This window comes from Penicillium psychrosexuale (genome assembly GCF_028828465.1).
Source record: "Penicillium psychrosexuale strain IBT 29551 chromosome Unknown utg000005l, whole genome shotgun sequence".
NCBI lineage: Eukaryota > Fungi > Ascomycota > Eurotiomycetes > Eurotiales > Aspergillaceae > Penicillium > Penicillium psychrosexuale.
The window spans coordinates 1963842-1980868 of NW_026643190.1; the positions used below are offsets into that span (position 1 = coordinate 1963842).

The 17027-nt window shown below is 51.2% G+C and overlaps 7 protein-coding genes across 7 annotated transcripts; 3 read left to right on the forward strand and 4 right to left on the reverse strand.

Moving 5' to 3' along the window:
* Window positions 1-57: 57 nt before the first annotated feature.
* Window positions 58-745, forward strand: N7518_009666 (HD domain-containing protein; the record flags this gene model as incomplete). Its single annotated transcript, XM_057190592.1, has 2 exons — window positions 58-94; window positions 144-745. The coding sequence occupies 2 exons, from the start codon at window positions 58-60 to the stop codon at window positions 743-745; spliced, it is 639 nt and encodes a 212-aa protein (XP_057038248.1).
* A 468-nt stretch (window positions 746-1213) lies between these two features.
* Window positions 1214-1929, reverse strand: N7518_009667 (HIT family protein; the record flags this gene model as incomplete). The annotated part of the gene is made up of 2 exons (XM_057190593.1): window positions 1214-1729; window positions 1867-1929. The coding sequence occupies 2 exons, from the start codon at window positions 1927-1929 to the stop codon at window positions 1214-1216; spliced, it is 579 nt and encodes a 192-aa protein (XP_057038249.1).
* A 356-nt stretch (window positions 1930-2285) lies between these two features.
* On the reverse strand, window positions 2286-4102 carry N7518_009668 (Mob1 family protein; the record flags this gene model as incomplete). The annotated part of the gene is made up of 2 exons (XM_057190594.1): window positions 2286-3824; window positions 3872-4102. The coding sequence occupies 2 exons, from the start codon at window positions 4100-4102 to the stop codon at window positions 2286-2288; spliced, it is 1770 nt and encodes a 589-aa protein (XP_057038250.1).
* Window positions 4103-4387: 285 nt separating this feature from the next.
* On the forward strand, window positions 4388-5824 carry N7518_009669 (CobW family GTP-binding protein; the record flags this gene model as incomplete). Its single annotated transcript, XM_057190595.1, has 5 exons — window positions 4388-4511; window positions 4573-4656; window positions 4713-4724; window positions 4778-5385; window positions 5459-5824. 5 exons carry the CDS (start codon window positions 4388-4390, stop codon window positions 5822-5824), a joined length of 1194 nt encoding a protein of 397 aa, XP_057038251.1.
* Window positions 5825-6468: 644 nt separating this feature from the next.
* N7518_009670 (protein kinase family protein) lies at window positions 6469-10158 on the reverse strand (the record flags this gene model as incomplete). The annotated part of the gene is made up of 1 exon (XM_057190596.1): window positions 6469-10158. The coding sequence occupies one exon, from the start codon at window positions 10156-10158 to the stop codon at window positions 6469-6471; it is 3690 nt and encodes a 1229-aa protein (XP_057038252.1).
* A 997-nt stretch (window positions 10159-11155) lies between these two features.
* Window positions 11156-14620, reverse strand: N7518_009671 (endopeptidase La; the record flags this gene model as incomplete). Its single annotated transcript, XM_057190597.1, has 4 exons — window positions 11156-11311; window positions 11370-11587; window positions 11645-13705; window positions 13768-14620. 4 exons carry the CDS (start codon window positions 14618-14620, stop codon window positions 11156-11158), a joined length of 3288 nt encoding a protein of 1095 aa, XP_057038253.1.
* A 413-nt stretch (window positions 14621-15033) lies between these two features.
* Window positions 15034-16810, forward strand: N7518_009672 (putative mitochondrial DnaJ chaperone (Mdj1); the record flags this gene model as incomplete). Its single annotated transcript, XM_057190598.1, has 3 exons — window positions 15034-15243; window positions 15307-16556; window positions 16615-16810. The coding sequence occupies 3 exons, from the start codon at window positions 15034-15036 to the stop codon at window positions 16808-16810; spliced, it is 1656 nt and encodes a 551-aa protein (XP_057038254.1).
* Window positions 16811-17027: the final 217 nt, after the last annotated feature.

The following is a 17027-nucleotide window of genomic DNA, read 5'->3' on the forward strand; positions in this document are numbered from 1 at the left end:
CTTTACTTGTGCTGCGTTCCTCTCCTCGGTCATTCTCTCTCTTCAATAACATCAGCCATGGCGTCCGACGCTCCTGAATGGAGCCCCGAGACCGGTAAGCCTTCAACTCCTCTTTCCAGACTACGCAAAGCTAATATCCGCAGTGCTCTCTACGCTTCCCTACCGTCCAGAGGAGAACTCTACCTCACCTGTCCCCTTCTTCCACTTGATTGAGCGCCTCAAGACCACCAAGCGCGAGGGTTGGCGCCGCTTCGGTATCAATGGAGAGTCCATCTCCGACCATATGTATCGCATGTCGATCATGACAATGATGGCCCCGCCGTCTCTGGCAACCAAGATAAACATCCCGCACTGCACAAAGATGGCCTTGATCCACGACATGGCCGAGGCGCTTGTCGGCGATATCACTCCAGTCGACTACCACATCCCCAAGGCCGAGAAGGCTCGCCGCGAGGCCTCCGTTATGGAATACATCGCTACTACCCTCCTCGACAAGGTCCCCGGAGGCGCTTTCTCGGGCGGGAAAATCAAGGAAATCTTTGAGGAGTACGAGAAGGATGAGACTCTTGAGGCCCACTTCGTGCATGACATCGACAAGATGGAGCTCCTGTTGCAAATGGTTGAGTATGAGCGTTCGGACAAGGTTGATCTCACCGAATTCACCCACGTCGCCTCGCGCATTCGGTTGCCCGAGATTCAGGCCTGGGCTGCGGAGGTCATTCAGGAAAGGCCGAAGAAGGCATAAATATGCATGCAGCTTGCGCATTATTGCAGGGAATGGGTGACGGGGGAGTTGGCATGCACTGGGCTTGTTTGAAAGACCCATTGCATTTTGGCGTTTGCTTCTTCATTTTTACATTTGCATTTCATTTTTCCGGGTACTTCAGATACCATAGAGGACGAATCACGAGAGCACATGGTTACTACAAAGCTATTTCACTATACTTGGTTATCTGGTAAGTACGTGTAGCTCTACCTCGGCAACTTCTATGCAGCTTTTCCAGTCTTCAATTCAATACGAATGAGGGAGGAACACGATTGATTATTTGACCTTATAATACAGTCGATCCAACTTCCGAAGTTCATCCGTGCCACAAGACCGCAGCTTCTACCTGGGGCTTCTATGTCCGCGAGCAATTGAAGCCTCGGTAGAGGGAATAACCTCAAATATACACAATTGCCTCGGACCTTCATATCCAAGACATAGACCCAATTAATCAAGAGGCTCATTCTCCATTTCCCTCGCCAAAATCTCAGCCTCAGCCTTCATTTCATCTTCACTGCGAGGCTTGCGCGACTCATTATCCACAACCGGGAGCCTAGATCTCCTCCCCGAATTCGCAGACTGGTCACCCTCTTCCGTAGGAGCAGCATTCTTAAACGCGTTCCCCAAATCCCCCTCCTGCCCATCTAGCAAGTCATAAATCGCATCCATGCCACCGGCATGATCTAAATCCGCCGACTTGCGCGGGATTATATGCGCATGGACATGCGGCACGCTCTGGCCGGCGTCTGCGCCGTCCTGAATGGCGATGTTCAAGCTTGTGGCACCGTATACGCGCTCGACCATCCGACCCACGCGTCGGACTGTTAGGAAGAGGTCGCTTGTTTCGTCTGGGGTGAGATCTGTGACGCGGGGGACGACGCGGCGTGGTGAGACTAGGACGTGGCCAGGGAGGATTGGTTTCAGGTTTACCAGGGCGAAGGTTAGGGACGTTGTGTAGAAGACCTGTTGGTGTGTTGGCGTTAGTTGTGTTCATGGTTATGGTTGTGCTTGTGCTTGTGCTTGTGCTTGTGTCTATGGCTAGTTCTGTGGTTGGTGTTGGTTGAGAAGACTGGGGGTTGTGTGGATCATGAGCAATTTACCTGTGGTGTGACAATGAAGGAGCCAAAGTAGATTGGCGCTGTGGTAGCTTTGAGGGCTGGCATTTTGGAGTTGGATATGGGATATTGAGGTGAATAAGAAGGTTGTCAACTTGTCCCCGGTAGCTTTTCGGTGATGTCGGACGATGTGTTGATAAGCGCTTATCAGATCCATCTCGAAACCACACCTCGGGACTCCGAGGTCCCCTTCACCCGCGGACTACATTCCTTGTTTTATCCATGAATATATAGAAAGCACAGGAAAATGGGTATCATTGACATTGGTCATAAACAATATCCTGAACTATATTACAAAAAAGTATCTGGTAGGTAAAGAATTGCGACTCATCGCTGATCAAGGGTAAGAATACATACAAACAGTCGTGTAACATTGGCATAAAAGGTTCGAGAGGGTATTGATATCACGACTCCTCCTTCTCTGGCTCGTGTTTGGTTTCGGGGGCAACAGAAGGCTCTTCTACCGCCTCGACCGCCTCTTTGAGCTCTTCAGCTGAAGTCTCCTCTTCGTGGGAAGTTGTATTTTCATCGCCTTCCGTAGCATGCTTGTTGATGGTCGATTCTGTGTTTGTGGCCGGCTCTTCGGAGAAAGACTCCTCAGTCTGTTCGGTCTGCTCAACCTGCTCACTATTCTCCTGTTCTTTAGCAGTTTCAGATGGCTGCTCATGGGTTTCTTGCGGTGGCTGTTCCTGAGGTTCCTCAACTAGCTCTTCAGAGGATTCTTCCACATCGACAGTTGGCTCATCCGCGACGGTACGTTCCCCTGGAGTCCGTATTTCCAAAACAGAAACAGGCCGCGGTTCAAGCGATTGCTTCAGGGGCTCATGCAATGACGATGACGTAATCTCTTCCAGATCCTCCGCATCCTCCGCGATAGTTGTAACACGCGATCCTGTGGAGGGACTGTGCTTATGGCGACGGGTGGTCGCGCCAGTGAGGAGCGCCGGGTCTTGACTCTCCACAGCAGTACCGAATGTGTTATCACTTTCCTTGCGTAGAATAGTGAAACGGTTGTTGCTGTTGGCAGGTTTTTCCTTGGTTTCTTTTCCCTCGACCTCCTCCCTCCTTTTCTTGGCCGCTTCCCTTTTCTGGGCTGCTGCGGCTTCATCAGGTCCTCCGGCCTTAAGGGGGATTGTGTAATCCGAGACAAGGTTGTAGTAAACACAAACAGTCTTGAAAAAGACGTACAAACCACCATGATTATCTACTTTCGAAAACACAGCAGGATGCCGGTACCATGCGTGCGCAAAGAAACGGTAAAGGCGGCGGAAGATGTCATGCAAGCGGTTTCTGGTGTTCTGATCGCCTGACAATCTAAGTCGGCTAGGGAAAATCTTCTCCGATGTGAGAATGTTCATGGCCCAGTCCAGAGTATGGCAGCAATAGTCAATCGCGCAGCAGTATTTGGCTTCCGGGTGTCCTGCGCCCGCGCAAATATACTGCCAATCGTTGACTCGCATCTCGGGACAAGTTTGCGACGAGCAGGGCGGGCTTTCAGAGAAAAAGCCCTCGATCAGGCGGTTGGCTTCTATAGTGAAGAAGCGGCACAGTTCGTATTTCCAAACGGTCTCCTCGAATCCCTTCGGGGGTTTTGTCAGCTCATTCGCAACCTCGCTCCCCGGTCTTGACGGCTCTTTCGCCATCTCGATTCCCGGGGGTTCTGTCGGCTCTTCCGCAACCTCGCTCGTCAGGTCCATCTTGTCAAATCCTTTGGGATTCTGCTTATTGTATTCCCCCAGAAGCACATTGTACTCCTTCATAAGCACATCGTAGTTCGGGTCCGCCTTGTCAGATGCTTTAAGCTTCAGCTCAGTGTACTCCTTCATAAGCACCTCGTGCTTCTCCATAAGCACATCGTACTTCTCCTTGAGTTTAGGGTACTGGGGCGCAAGCTTATTGAACTGGGATTTGAGGTGTTCCTGGAGCTGGAATGGAGAATCAAGCTGTATTTATCAGTAATGTCCAAAATAGCGAGTGGAGAGCAACTAACCTGTGAAAGGGAAACCACTGGTGGACCAGATGCCATGTTGGCGGATTTGGTCCCTGGCCGGATTCTGCGCGTCGAGCCATCATTTTGTCCCATCGCGACGGCAAGCAGGTCTGTATCTTTGGCAAAGGAGTCGCCAACCGATGGCGACTGAGGCCCAAACTGAACCTCAGTAAATGGAGGAGGACTGGGAAGCCGCGGGGAGCTTGACGGGGAGACTCCCGCAGCAGTCATGACGATAGTAAAACGAGGGCGCTAGATGAAATGAGAGAAACCGAGAAACAGAAAAAGAGTGAATGGTCTCTAGACGCCCTGTCAAACTGTGTTAATGAGAGCAAAGGTCGAGTATGGAGAGCAAGCATAGACGCTAAAGATAACCATCAACATAACAACCGCTGACCGCCCGAGCCCTGTGCCCTAACGTCTATTTTGGGAAACAACGTCATCCGCCGCATCTACGAGGTTTCTTCAGAATCTGTTCTTCTACTTATTTACGCAACATTCAAAGACTAGCACATTATGTCTGCCAATTTTGAAGATGAGGATGCTCCTCCGGAGCTTATCGATGTGTCTGCAACGCCAGCAGACCAAACATCGGTAGATGAAGAACCAACAGGTCGCGTGCCCATCACGCTGATTACTGGTATGATTGAATAGAGTGCATATTGATTTAAGTAATAAAATGAGACTAATACGCCGATTAGGCTACCTGGGAGCGGGGAAAACGACTCTGTTGAATTATATCCTGACAGAGAAACACGGCAAGAAAATTGCGGTGATCATGAACGGTTCGTCTATTACACCGGGCTGTGAGATATGATACACGTCGCTAATGAATTTCCAGAATTTGGTGACTGTAAGGTGTCCAACCAAAGGACTAAAAACTTACATTCTAACATTATCACAAAGCAATGGATATTGAAAAACCAATGACAGTAAACCAGGGCGGCCAAGAAGTGACCGAGTGGATGGAAGTTGGAAATGGCTGCATCTGCTGCTCCGTGAAAGACTCAGGCGTAATGGCTATCGAGTCATTGATGGAACGCCGCGGCACCTTCGATTACATCCTTCTAGAGACCACTGGTCTTGCCGACCCGGGCAACATCGCCCCAATCTTCTGGATGGACGAAGGACTAGGCAGCTCTATCTACCTCGATGGAATTGTCACTCTTGTCGACGCAAAGAACATCATGCGCTTGCTGGATGAGCCGGCGCCTGAAGAGAAGGCCGAGTCGCATGACGTGCACCACGACCACGGTTCTGGCCCTGTTCTGTCAATGGCGCATATGCAGATCTCACATGCGGATGTGGTAATCCTCAACAAAACGGATCTCGTCACAGACGAGGAGCTGGAGGCTGTTCGAGATCGTGTTGCCTCTATTAACAGCGTGGCTAAGATTCATGTGACAGATCATAGTCGGACGCCGCAGATTGAAGGCGTTGTGTTGGATTTGCATGCTTATGATCACTTGGCGGATTTGGACTTCAGTAAGAAGGGACACAGCCATATGGACCCGGTATGTTTATATCCTCTTCTGTCTCCTGCTTGTTGCAAACAGGGAATGCTCTCGTGATTCTAACTATAACCAGGCAATTTCTACTATTGCGATCGTTACACCTCCAATCCCGGCAGATAAGGTGAACTGTGTGGATGCCTGGCTGCGCTCTGTCTTGTGGGATACAACGTTCCCTGCGCCTGCGAAATCAGTCTCATCCGAACCACACCCCGTAGACTTTGAGGTTCATCGGTTAAAAGGTATACTGATCCTGGATAACGGGACAAGCAGAATCATCCAAGCTGTGCGGGATGTATTCGAGATTCGAGATGCGGAGCCTATAGACACCGAGGATAAGTCTAAACCACTTCAGTGCAAAATTGTGCTGATCGGACGAGGACTAGGGCCAAGTGCAGAGCCTTGGCGGGAGAGTTTTGAATCTTGTTTGGTTGCCAAATGAGGAGAGTTCATTGTCTATGATCAAGCAAAAAGAAATCATTGCTCCATGGAAGGAGACAGCAGGGCCTATTTACGGTTAGAATGCGAAAGTCAGTCCTAGCCAACAATTGCATTGCCAAATAACGAAAAAAGAAAATAATACAGCCCTGTCAGACAAGAAGAGGTATAAAAAAATCCCATCAATATACATCGACTTCCCGGGTGAGAACACCAGAACGCAGAACGAGGGCCTCCGCAAACCATAGAATAGACAACAAGGAAAAGAAAAGACAGCACAAAAGAGATAGGGGAAAACAAAAAAAAAGCTACTACCCTAGCAAAAACCAATTAAAATCCGCCAAAATGCAAAGAAGGAAAAAACAAAGGACTTTTTAGAACTCCAGGTTCGCCCGCCATCGGTATAAATGCTTCCAAAAGCTGAATAACACGAGGCAAACGACGAGGCATAAACTGTACAAGCAGAGCAAATCAAAAGGGTATCGAGTGCTCGGCCCCGAATATGGGGCTCGTTCGGAGAAATGGGTCGTGGCGTCGTCGGCCAATGTAGCAAGATTGTTTTGTAGAAATATTAGTGATCCTGCGTTGGTTCGAGGTTTGAATTTGCCCATCAGGGCGAAGTTGTTTGTGCGGGGGATATATTTGCGACTATATTCGATTTGAGGAAAAACGTGCCTGGCTCAAAATGCCCGGTTTGGCCTGACTTGAAGGTGAGCTATGAACCCCAGGATAAGTTGAACTAGGCATTGAATTTGGGTGGGTGGGACTGATGGGCAATCTCGAACCCAGCAGATTTGAGTTGGAGTTCAGTGAACTTGTTTGTGCAGCTGTCTTTGAGCTGGATTGGCTTAAAGGTTCATTCCCCTGCGGTTCGATGGGGTATGTTTTGCCCGGCGAAATGGCGCTCTCTGGCTTCTTTGAAGTCTGAGAGATCCCGAGGGATGAGGCTGGCATTGTCGAGGTGGACTTGACATCTGGATTATTTGCAGATGGGTTTTCCCATGGCCGTCTTAGCAGTCCAATTCCAACGACAGATGGACTTGTAGCGAATGGTAGAGGGCCAATGGAAGCCCCAGTGTGACGGAGGTGGGAAATGTGCATTGAGGGAAGTCGAGGTGGCGTTGACGGTAATGTGGGTGTGATATCGTTCTCATGTGGCATCTCCGGCTTTGGTGGCTCAGTAGGAGAAGGACCCTGTGATGAAGGGGAACTTGGAGTGTTGATGGGAGTCACGGAAGAACGGAATGTTGGGCTGATAGGCAATTCCGAACGGGCCAGACTTGATGTGGAGGGCGATGGCTCGGTAAGTTTGGGTTTAATACCGGTGTTTGCACACGGTGAACTCGTATAAGTTTGCTTCGGCGGCTCGATAGGAGAAGATTTCACTGATTGAGAGACGCTTGGAAGCTCGGGCGAAGGCTCAGAGCGAGCTGGGGTAGGATTGGCCGACGATGTCGGGCGAAGCTGGGAAGGTGTTGAGTTGGATTGTGTTGTGGGTATAGGCTTGGTACAGGTGGTAGCCTCTGCACGTGGTCGATTGAAGTTATCCTGCCTTAACGGTTCGACAGGCAAAGAGTTCAGCGATGAAGTGGTGCCCAAAGCGCCGAGGGAAGTTTTAGAAGAATGGAGAGTAGGGCTGATAGGCAGTTCCGAGAGAGACAGGGATGATAATGAGGGCGATGGCTCAGTTGATTTAGGTTCGGTTTCGACATTTGCGCATGGTAAGTCCGCATTCTTCTCCTTTGGTGAGTCGATAGGAGAAGCTTTCCCAAATCGAAGGCCAATAAAACCCTCAGAGTCACGGAAGCTAGGGCTGAGGGGCAAAGATGAGGATTCAAGGTCATCCTGGTCATTGGCGGACTTCGCACATGGCCGATCCACACCGTCTTGCTTTGCTTGCTTAATTGAAGACGGAATTGTCGAAAAAGGGATGGCCTGAGTGCCACTTGATCTACCGGAGTCACGCAAAGTAGGGTTGATTGGCAAAGCTGAGGCTTCAAGTTTACCCTCGTCATTGGCGGCCTTTGGACTGGGTGGGTTGAGAGCCTTCTGGTTCTGCGATTCAGCAAGAGATGTGCTGACGGGGGGCGGGAGTGGAGGTGCGGTAATTGGAGAGCCCCTACGATAGGTCGGCTCATCGGGTGTCTCTTGCTGATTATTCATAGGGGCACTTTCGAGATAGACAGGCTCATTTGGAAAGGCTGATAGTTCCACTGGCTGGTTGTGGAAGCCATTGCCCATTGACCTTGTCTGAGAAACTGGAGCAGCTTCTGGATTCTGACTGTAAGAAGGTGGGTAAAGTGACGAGCCATCATTGAATTGGCGGGAGAAATCCATGTACTCGTCATGGCTGTGAGGTTCGTGGTGATTCAAGGTAGAGGAAGAAGATGGCTTAGATGAGAACCCCATGTCTCCATTCGATTCTGCGAGAGGTATTGTTGATCGCTGGACGAGGTCGTGATTTTCAGAGAATATGGAGTGCTGCAGATCACCGTAGGAATCTTCCGAAAATTCCTTTTCGGGGTAATAGTGGCCATCTTGCTGCATCATGCCCGGCTGAGGCTGAGCCCAGTTCCTGATTGGCAAGTGCCTGGACTCGTTGGCAATGGCCTCCAGTGACCGAACAGGCGTTGATACCCGTGCTTCCGGCAGTGGGGGGAACATTGAGAAAAGCTCTTTCGCAGAGAGCCTATGTCGCGGAGTCGGGCTTAAACAGATGTCCACTATCCGTCGGTAATAGTCTGGAATCTTCGCGTCGTCGCCCATTCGAAGAGGTCGCGGTTGTCGTTCAGGTTCATCCTCCTCCATCGCCAATGCCCACAGCGTCATGCCCAGTTGGAAGAGATCAGTCTTGACGCCAATATACATGGAGATGCGTTGGTTGCTCTCGATCTTAGCGGCAATTTCCGGGGGCTCCCACCCCACTGGACATCCCCTGCGGTTGATATCGATGATCTTGGCGTTGTCGTCTGCATCCACCACAATGTTCGCGAGGGTGAAATCGCCCTGCACGTAGCCCGATTCGTGAATCTCACAAAGACCCTGGACAATCTGCTTTGCCCATCGCTCGCGTCGCGCAAAGCTCGTTTTTCCGCGTTGCTCATACAGAATGTCTACCAGTGCGCCATTTTCTGCATAGCTAATCAGCAAGCCCTTGACAACACCTCGCCACTCATCGACAACGATTCCTTCCACCTGGATCACACTTGGGCGGTCTTTCAGCGCATGCAAAGCGTTAATCTCGTAAAGGAACTCGTCCACAGTGTCGGGGCCCGGTATTTCCTTCTTGATAAAGAAACGTCCGTCCAGGTTTATCTTGTAAACAAAGCCCGATAAATGAGATTCGAAATGCAACAAGTCCTCGGGGATCATAGGGGCATTGACCAAATGCCTGACACTGGAGATAGGCGGATACGGGATTGTTTCATTTACGTCCTCCGTTACATGAACGTGTAAGCGGCCATCGCTCGTCTCGAGCCTGAGATTCGTGACACCTTCATAGAATTGGATCGCAAGAAGGGACTCGCGAATGGATTCGTAGATGCGCGCGCATTTGTCGCGTTGATACCGCAGCTCCTTCAATTCCCGCTCCAGTGAATAGGGCGGTGCATCGTGGTAATCGCAGGAAATCGTTACTCGGCGCCATCGGGTCGGTGTCTCCGCGTACGTCACAAAGAATTTCTCTCGCTCTGTCCCATCTCGGAAGTGCATGCTCAGGTTCAAAATCCACCGTTGTTCCAGCTCCATTTCCAGATCGATTGAGCCGTCATCTTCCTCCTCTGGTACCTCAAAATTATCCGTCTGCATTCCGGGATAGGGGTGCGTATTTACGGGGATATCGTCAATCTCGTGGGCATCGTTCGTTTCGGATTCTGGTTCGGGGGGGTCATCGACCGTGGTTGTGGGCGTCGGGCCGAGCCACTGAACTTCGGGCGCGGACAGTCTGGGGCCCACGGTGGGCGGTGGAGAACTTCTCTGGGTAGTCAAGGGGCGGCGGTCGGCGGAGAGGGCACGGCGATGATCATGTTCTCGAGGAGCCAGTCGCTCGAGATCGGAGCTTTGTCGTTTAAAGGGGGTGGCTCGGGGTAGACCGACGCCAACTTTTCGCGAGAGTCGACGTGTTAAATTGTCTTGTTTGGCACGCGAGTGGTCAGAAGAAGGGCGGGGGGAAATCTCGTCTTGACTCTCCCCGGCAGACGTGTCTCGAGGATCGTCGCGGCCCTGCCATAATTTTCGCAAACCCAACCGGTGCCACATGCTCTGCTTTGGCGGATTTCCGCCTTTGTCGTCCAAAGCCAGCCGCGTCGGGCTACGGGAGTTGGGAACAGAGATGGCCATACGGCAAGCCGCTCTGTCGTGCAAGGAACGACTCGAACACCCCGCTGGCTGAATCTCCGATGTCCATAAGAATTGAGACAGGGTCAAGGAGGTAGGAAAGTTAGGTGTCGCACTGACACGATTTTCGTCCCACCAGTTCCAAATAGTCTCCTTCTAGTTCGAAGAGTTGGAAGGTTCACTTCGAGGTCCAACGTCCAAGTGTCGCACAACGTCGGGCTGCAATGGGCGAGGCTGGGAGACCGGTCCAGTACAAGCTCATAAGGTGAAAGGGCGGGTGCAAAAAGAGGAGAGAATATGTCGGTCAAGACGAAATTTCTTTAGATATAAGTGGTTTTCTTTTTCTTTTTTTTTTTCCTCTAAATTTTCTCCCCTAAGGAATCGCCTGCAGCCGTTTGATAGCGGTGATGAGACGCTTCCGCTGCAAGGCTTCGAAATGTTTGGAGGCAAAAGGACCTTGCAGGAGATCAATCAGAAGCCCTTCTAAGGGACACAAGGGTGAGGGAGTAAAAAATCGAATAAAGATATGATTCATCGAACGGCGCACAGATCAAAAATTCGAGGATGCGTTGCGGCCTGACCCTTATGCCTGATTGGGGGCTCCGTTCACGCCCTGTTTGTTTGGCGTCAATCTATATGACACGACAGCAGCCCTAAATCGGGATACATTAATATGACTCGATAATACGGAGTGCATGTGAGGCCTGCATTATCTTTGCATTATCGCTGGCAATAGCACTATAGACTATACATGAACCTTACTAGGACACCTCCTGCTTTGAGTGGAGTAATCTTTTTTTGGCTCTCGCTCTAATCCATACAGCTCTCGCATGGGAAAAGGTCTACTAGCAGTCCTTCAACTCCGGCCATGCATTCCGTGTCGGAAGACAAAGACGCCATGTACACAATAAATCACACAAATCCTATACAACGTAAAACACAACAGGTATATACGACATTACCCAAAGAGGAAACCCAAACCCAAATAGGTATCAGCATGCTACTCTTCCTCGGCCTCGTGGCTCTCCTTCTTAGGCTTGGCCAATGCTTTTTGCCAGACAGTACGAGCAGCCTCCTGGTCGAGAGTGGGGAAGAGAATGTCAAACACTTCGGAGTACCAGTTCACCGGGTGGCCTTCAATGCCCTCCTTGATGTTCTAGAGAAAACAGTCAGCTAAAGTAACCACTGAGAATGGAATGATTTTGATGACTCACCTCAGGTAGCTCAAGCCAGTCAGAGGTGTTGTCCGCGGGGAAGAGGACTTTTGTGGCACCAGCCCGACGGGCAGCCACAGTCTTCTCTCTCAAGCCTCCAATGCGCAGAACCTTACCAGTTACAGTCAACTCTCCGGTCATGGCAACGGTTGGCTCAAGGGAGTGGTTCAAAGCCAGAGACAACAAGGCGCTAGCCATGGTGATACCGGCAGAGGGTCCTATTGGAATGGTTAGCCGCCGACTTATTACAATATTAACCAACAAGTTTCACATACCATCCTTTGGAACAGCGCCTTCGGGGCAGTGCAAGTGGACCTTGGCTTTTTCGAAGAACCGGTTCTCAGGGAATTGTCGCGCCATAACAGATTTGGCGAATGAATACGCAATGTGGGTGGACTCCTTCATCACGTTTTGCAGGTTGCCGGTGATTTCGAGCCCGGGGCGCGAGTTGTGATTCAACGCGTTCTCCAGGATACATTCAACGTACAGAGCCGCTCCACCCATGCTGGTCCATGCAAGACCCATGGTGACACCAGGAGGGAACTGGTCGTACAGGCGGTCGGATGTGAAAACAGGAGGTCCAACGTAATCCTTCAAGGTTCCCTTGCCGATGCTGAGATGCACAGTGTCGGGAACCTTGAGAGCCAGTCGAGGGATCTCTGTGGTCGACTTCTCCGGCTCGACCGGAACTTGCGCAGGATCCGCTGGCTCATGCTCCTTTGACTCTTCCTGAGCAGCCTTGCCCGCTTCGGTAAGTGCCGCCTCTTCGGGCAGCACATCCTCGCCTAGGTCTTGGACAATCTTGAAAGCTGCCTTCCGATAGACTTTTTCGATTTGCTTCTTCAGGTTACGGACACCGCTCTCACGGCAATACGACTTGATCAGCTCCTCTATGGCATCCCGTTCAAGGTTCACATCCACATCCTTCAGACCAGTCAGCTCCCGAGCGGCGGGGGCGAGGTATTTCTCAGCAATTGCCATCTTCTCGTCTGCCACGTAGCCGGACAATTCGATTAGTTCCATACGATCCAACAATGGCCGAGGGATAGTGTCAGTCACGTTGGCTGTACAGACGAAGAGGACCTTGGAAAGATCCACAGGAACATCCATGTAGTGGTCTAAGAATGAGTTATTTTGTTCGGGGTCAAGAAGTTCAAGCAAAGCAGAGGACGGATCGCCCTGGTGACCACGCCCAATCTTGTCAACCTCGTCGATCAAGATTAAAGGGTTTTCGGTTTGACACTTCTTGAGAGCTTGGATAATGCGGCCAGGCAGAGCACCAACGTAAGTCCGTCGGTGGCCCTTGATCTCTGCCACGTCGGTCAAACCACCAACGGAGAACCGGTAGTATTGTCTGTTCAGAGCGCGAGCTATGGACTTGCCGATACTGGTCTTTCCAACACCGGGTGGGCCAACAAGGCACAGAATCTTGCCTTCGACAGTTCCACGAAGCTTGCCGACAGCGATGAACTCAAGAATACGATCCTTGACGTCCTTCAGCCCGTAATGATCCTCATCGAGAACACTGACTGCGTTCTTGACGCCAAAGTTTTCCACGCTCTTCTGGCCCCAGGGGATTTGAGTTAACCAGTCTAGGTAGTTACGAGTGACGTTGAACTCGGATGCAGCGGGCTCGAGGTGTGCCAGCTTGTTGATCTCCTCGTCGAAGACCTTCTTGACGACCTCGGGCATGGCAAGCTTTTCGGCCTTCTCCTTGAACTTCTCGACAAGCTTGTCTTTCCCGTCGGACTCGATACCAAGTTCTCTCTTGATGCCCTTCATTTGCTCCATCAGCCAGTACTCGCGCTGGCGCTTCTGGATTTTGGCCTCGACATCTTTGGTAATCTTGGATTGCAGTTGAGCGTTCATCAATTCTTTCTTTAAAACGACAAGTGCCTTGGGGAGACGCTCCTCGATATTCATTGTCTCAAGAACTTCTTGCATCTCGTGGAGCTCACCGGCAGATACAGCGGCAGCGAAATCAGCCAATTTCGCCGGTTCGTCGCTGAGATTTCCTGGGAATTGATCGGTGTAGAATGCCGAGATTTGGTCGCGGAATAAAGGATTTAAGGTGGCGATCTCTTTGCACACATTGACAATTTCACTGGTTACCGCGCGGATAATTGGATTTTTCTTGTCGAACGGCTCTTCGGTCAAGTTTTCCACGTTGACAAGGCTGACAGGGTATTTTTTCAGGAAGGATGTAGGTTCGTAATGGTCTTTGGGAGTTGGCTCGGGTGCGCCTTCTTCGAAACTGGCCACGACATCACCTCGCTTTTCGGTCGTCTTGTCTTCTGATGTAGGTGCGGGTGGAGGTGTAGCGGCCTTGGTATGCTCTCCGGGGGAAGTAGCGACGAGATCTTGATACGCCGGTGGGGGTAGAGAACCGCTGTCACACCGCTTGACTCTCCACGAAGAGGGTATGCGGCGGTGATTTGAGCGAAAACTCCGGTGTCATAAACGTCGTCCAATTTCTCAATCACGTCACCATCCGCGTTGTCATCCTTGAACAAGAACGCTCCGACATACGGCTGACCCCGTTTCATCATATCCTGGATCGCAGCGGCGACATTTGGGTCGCGAATAGTGATCGCTTTGTAAAAACCGGGGAACAACGGGCGTTTCGCGATAGGAATTGCCATCACCTGTGGGTAAACGTCCGGAACTGCCGGCTTTTGTAAAGCCTTTTCCCCGGAGGCCTTCTTGCCCTTCTTCCCGCTATCATCGTTGCCGCCATGACCGCCGCTGCTTGCGCCGCTAGGCTTGGAGTCGGCCGGACCATCACTTGGTGGGATGGGCGAAGGTGTGTCATTCGAGTTCCCCTTGCTATCTAATACATTGGCTTCTTTCTTGACTTCCTCTTCCACTCCGCGCTCTTTATCGGATGACCGGTCTTTTCTCCGCGCGGGAGCTGCCTGATCTGCGGAAGGGACATGCTTCCCTGAGTCGGCTCCCTTCTTCCGCGGTTCAGGTGCCCGTTCCGTTCCCTTATCATCCTGACTGGTTTCGTCCTCTTCCTTCTCTTCCGATTCCTCTTTAGGGTCCTCTGGCGGGGGTTTCTCTCTACGCCGAATGGAGCTTGCAGAGAAGGCGCGGGAAGACGACGGAAGAGACGCACCGAAGCGGGCCGAAATTAGTGTTGATCGGAATGTTGCATTATATCTCGGTGATGCAAGAAACGGCCGTCGGAGGAGAGGTCGTGGCGTTTGATGGAGTACAGCTCTCCAGGGGAGGGTCTGGCCGCGGAGCATGCTCCTTGAGTATGAGGTGAACGTCCGGGCAATGGAATGAAGGAAATAAGAAAGGATGTAGTGAAGAACCGTGGCAGCCCGTGACACAGCTCCAAAAGGACAGCAATAAGTATTAGATACAAATGGGGAGAGTGGAAGCTGGAATTCCGTAGTCGGAGCACCCGTCCCCATTGCTTCGGTAAGCAACTCTTTCATCATCATCCGGCGACACGTTTTTCCGAGAAACTTCTCTCTGCCGAAGGACTCGAAGCTTCTGTGATCCGGAGAGAAGCTTACATTGGTTTTGAACGTTATTGGTGCTCTAGAGTTCAAACTGTCATTCTTTTTCTTGAATCATTTTCCCTCAAATATCCATCTCCTTTCATTCTTACAACCACCACTGCCGTCCAACCGTTGTTCGGCTATTACTATCCATGAATCCATCCACGGCATTTCCCAAGGCCGCGGCTTTCCCGGCGCGCCTGCTGCGGACCCAGCGACAATGCTCTAAGCAGACTTCCGGCAATAGCGTCCACTCATCTACGCAAACAAGGAACTACCATGCCACTGTCTCTGCTTCTCCGGCTAGGAGTTTCCGGGAGGGCCTTTGCAAGAGAAAAGAATCTTTGGTGATATCGGCTAGGGTATGTCGTCTCTACGGACTGTCAGGGTTCGGGTTGCTAATAACATTTTTTTTTAATTGGCAGGCCTTCCACACTACATCTCCTCTTGCGGCTGTTCCCGACCCTTACAAGGTCCTCGGTGTGGATAAGAAAGCATCCGCCGGCGACATAAAGAAGGCCTACTACGGCTTGGCCAAGAAGTACCACCCGGATACCAATAAGGATGCCCAGGCCAAAGACAAGTTTGCCGAAGCCCAGACAGCATATGAACTGTTATCTGACGCCCAGAAGCGAGAGAACTATGACCGGTATGGTTCAGCCGCTTTCGATCAGAATGGCGGGTTCAATCCAAACGCTGGCGGCAGCCCATTCTCTGGTGCGGGAGGATTCCATGGCTTTGGTGGTGGTGCCAGTGGTGGCTTTGGCGGCGGATTTTCTGGCGACATCAACTTTGAGGATCTTTTCGGCGCCTTTACCGGAGGAGCGCGGCGTGGACCCCGGGGTGGGCGTAACCCATTCCAAGAACAAATTCTGGTCGGCGAAGATATTGAGGTGCAAACAAACATCTCGTTTATGGATGCTGCGAAGGGCACGTCTCAGGAAATTGTCATCACGCCGTTAACCAAGTGCGGAACCTGCAAAGGTGACGGATTGAAGTCTGGTGCCAAACGGTCCCAATGTCGTCAGTGCAACGGCACAGGTACCCGCGTTCATCTCATGCAGGGAGGCTTCCAAGTCGCCGCCACCTGTGACGCTTGTGGAGGTTCGGGTATGTCTGTTCCCCGGGGATCAGAGTGCGGCTCCTGCAACGGACATGGCGTTGTCCGAGAGCGCAAGACCATCAAGGTAGACATCCCCGGCGGTGTCGAAGACGGCATGCGTCTGCGAGTGACCGGTGAAGGTGACTCCCCGCCAACTGGAACGGCTGTTCCCCCTGGTGCTCGCACCCAGCCCGGTGATCTTTACGTCTCCATTCGAGTTGCTCCAGACCATCGCTTCAGCCGCTCCGGGTCCGACATTCTATATACAGCCTCCATTCCCCTCACCACTGCTATCCTTGGTGGCGAAGTGACTATCCCAACTCTCGACAATCAAGTGAAGGTCAAGGTGGCCACCGGTACGGGTACCGGTGACCGGATCACTTTGTCAGGAATGGGCATGAAGAAACTTAATGGCCGTGCTCGCGGTTTCACTCCCAATGGCGATCTCAAGGTCGAATTCAAGGTTGCTATGCCTAAGTATCTGACAGGCAATCAGCGCACCATTTTGGAGGTCCTTGCAGACGAGATGAACGATAAGACAGCGAAGCGGACAATGAATTTCAACAAGGATAGGTAAGATGCACGGTTCATCGTGAATATTGGCTTTTGTACTAATTGACTACACTTGTAGCCCCTTCTCTACCTCCGGTAGTGCTGAAGATGCCGCCAAGAACGAAGGTTTCCTGAAGTCTGTATGGCATCGACTGACGGAGAAGCATGATGATGGCTCCAAGCCATCCCAGGCTGACTCTAAAGACTCCAACAAGGACACAGAAAAGAAGGATGCTGACGATAGCAGCAAGGATAGCTCGAAGAAGTCGAGCTGAAAATGTAAATCATCATGTACTCTATATCCGTTTGTATTTACCTCACCCATGTCATAGCGCCGGCGATATTGGGGACCTGTTCTGCCCAGGTCTTAGGGGCAGAATACTTGTATTACTATTCTCGAGTGATAGATGTCTTAGAAGCTCTCTACTTCTGACTGTACTATGATCATTCCCATCTATTAATTATCTTATATTACTCAAAATTCAAATGTTT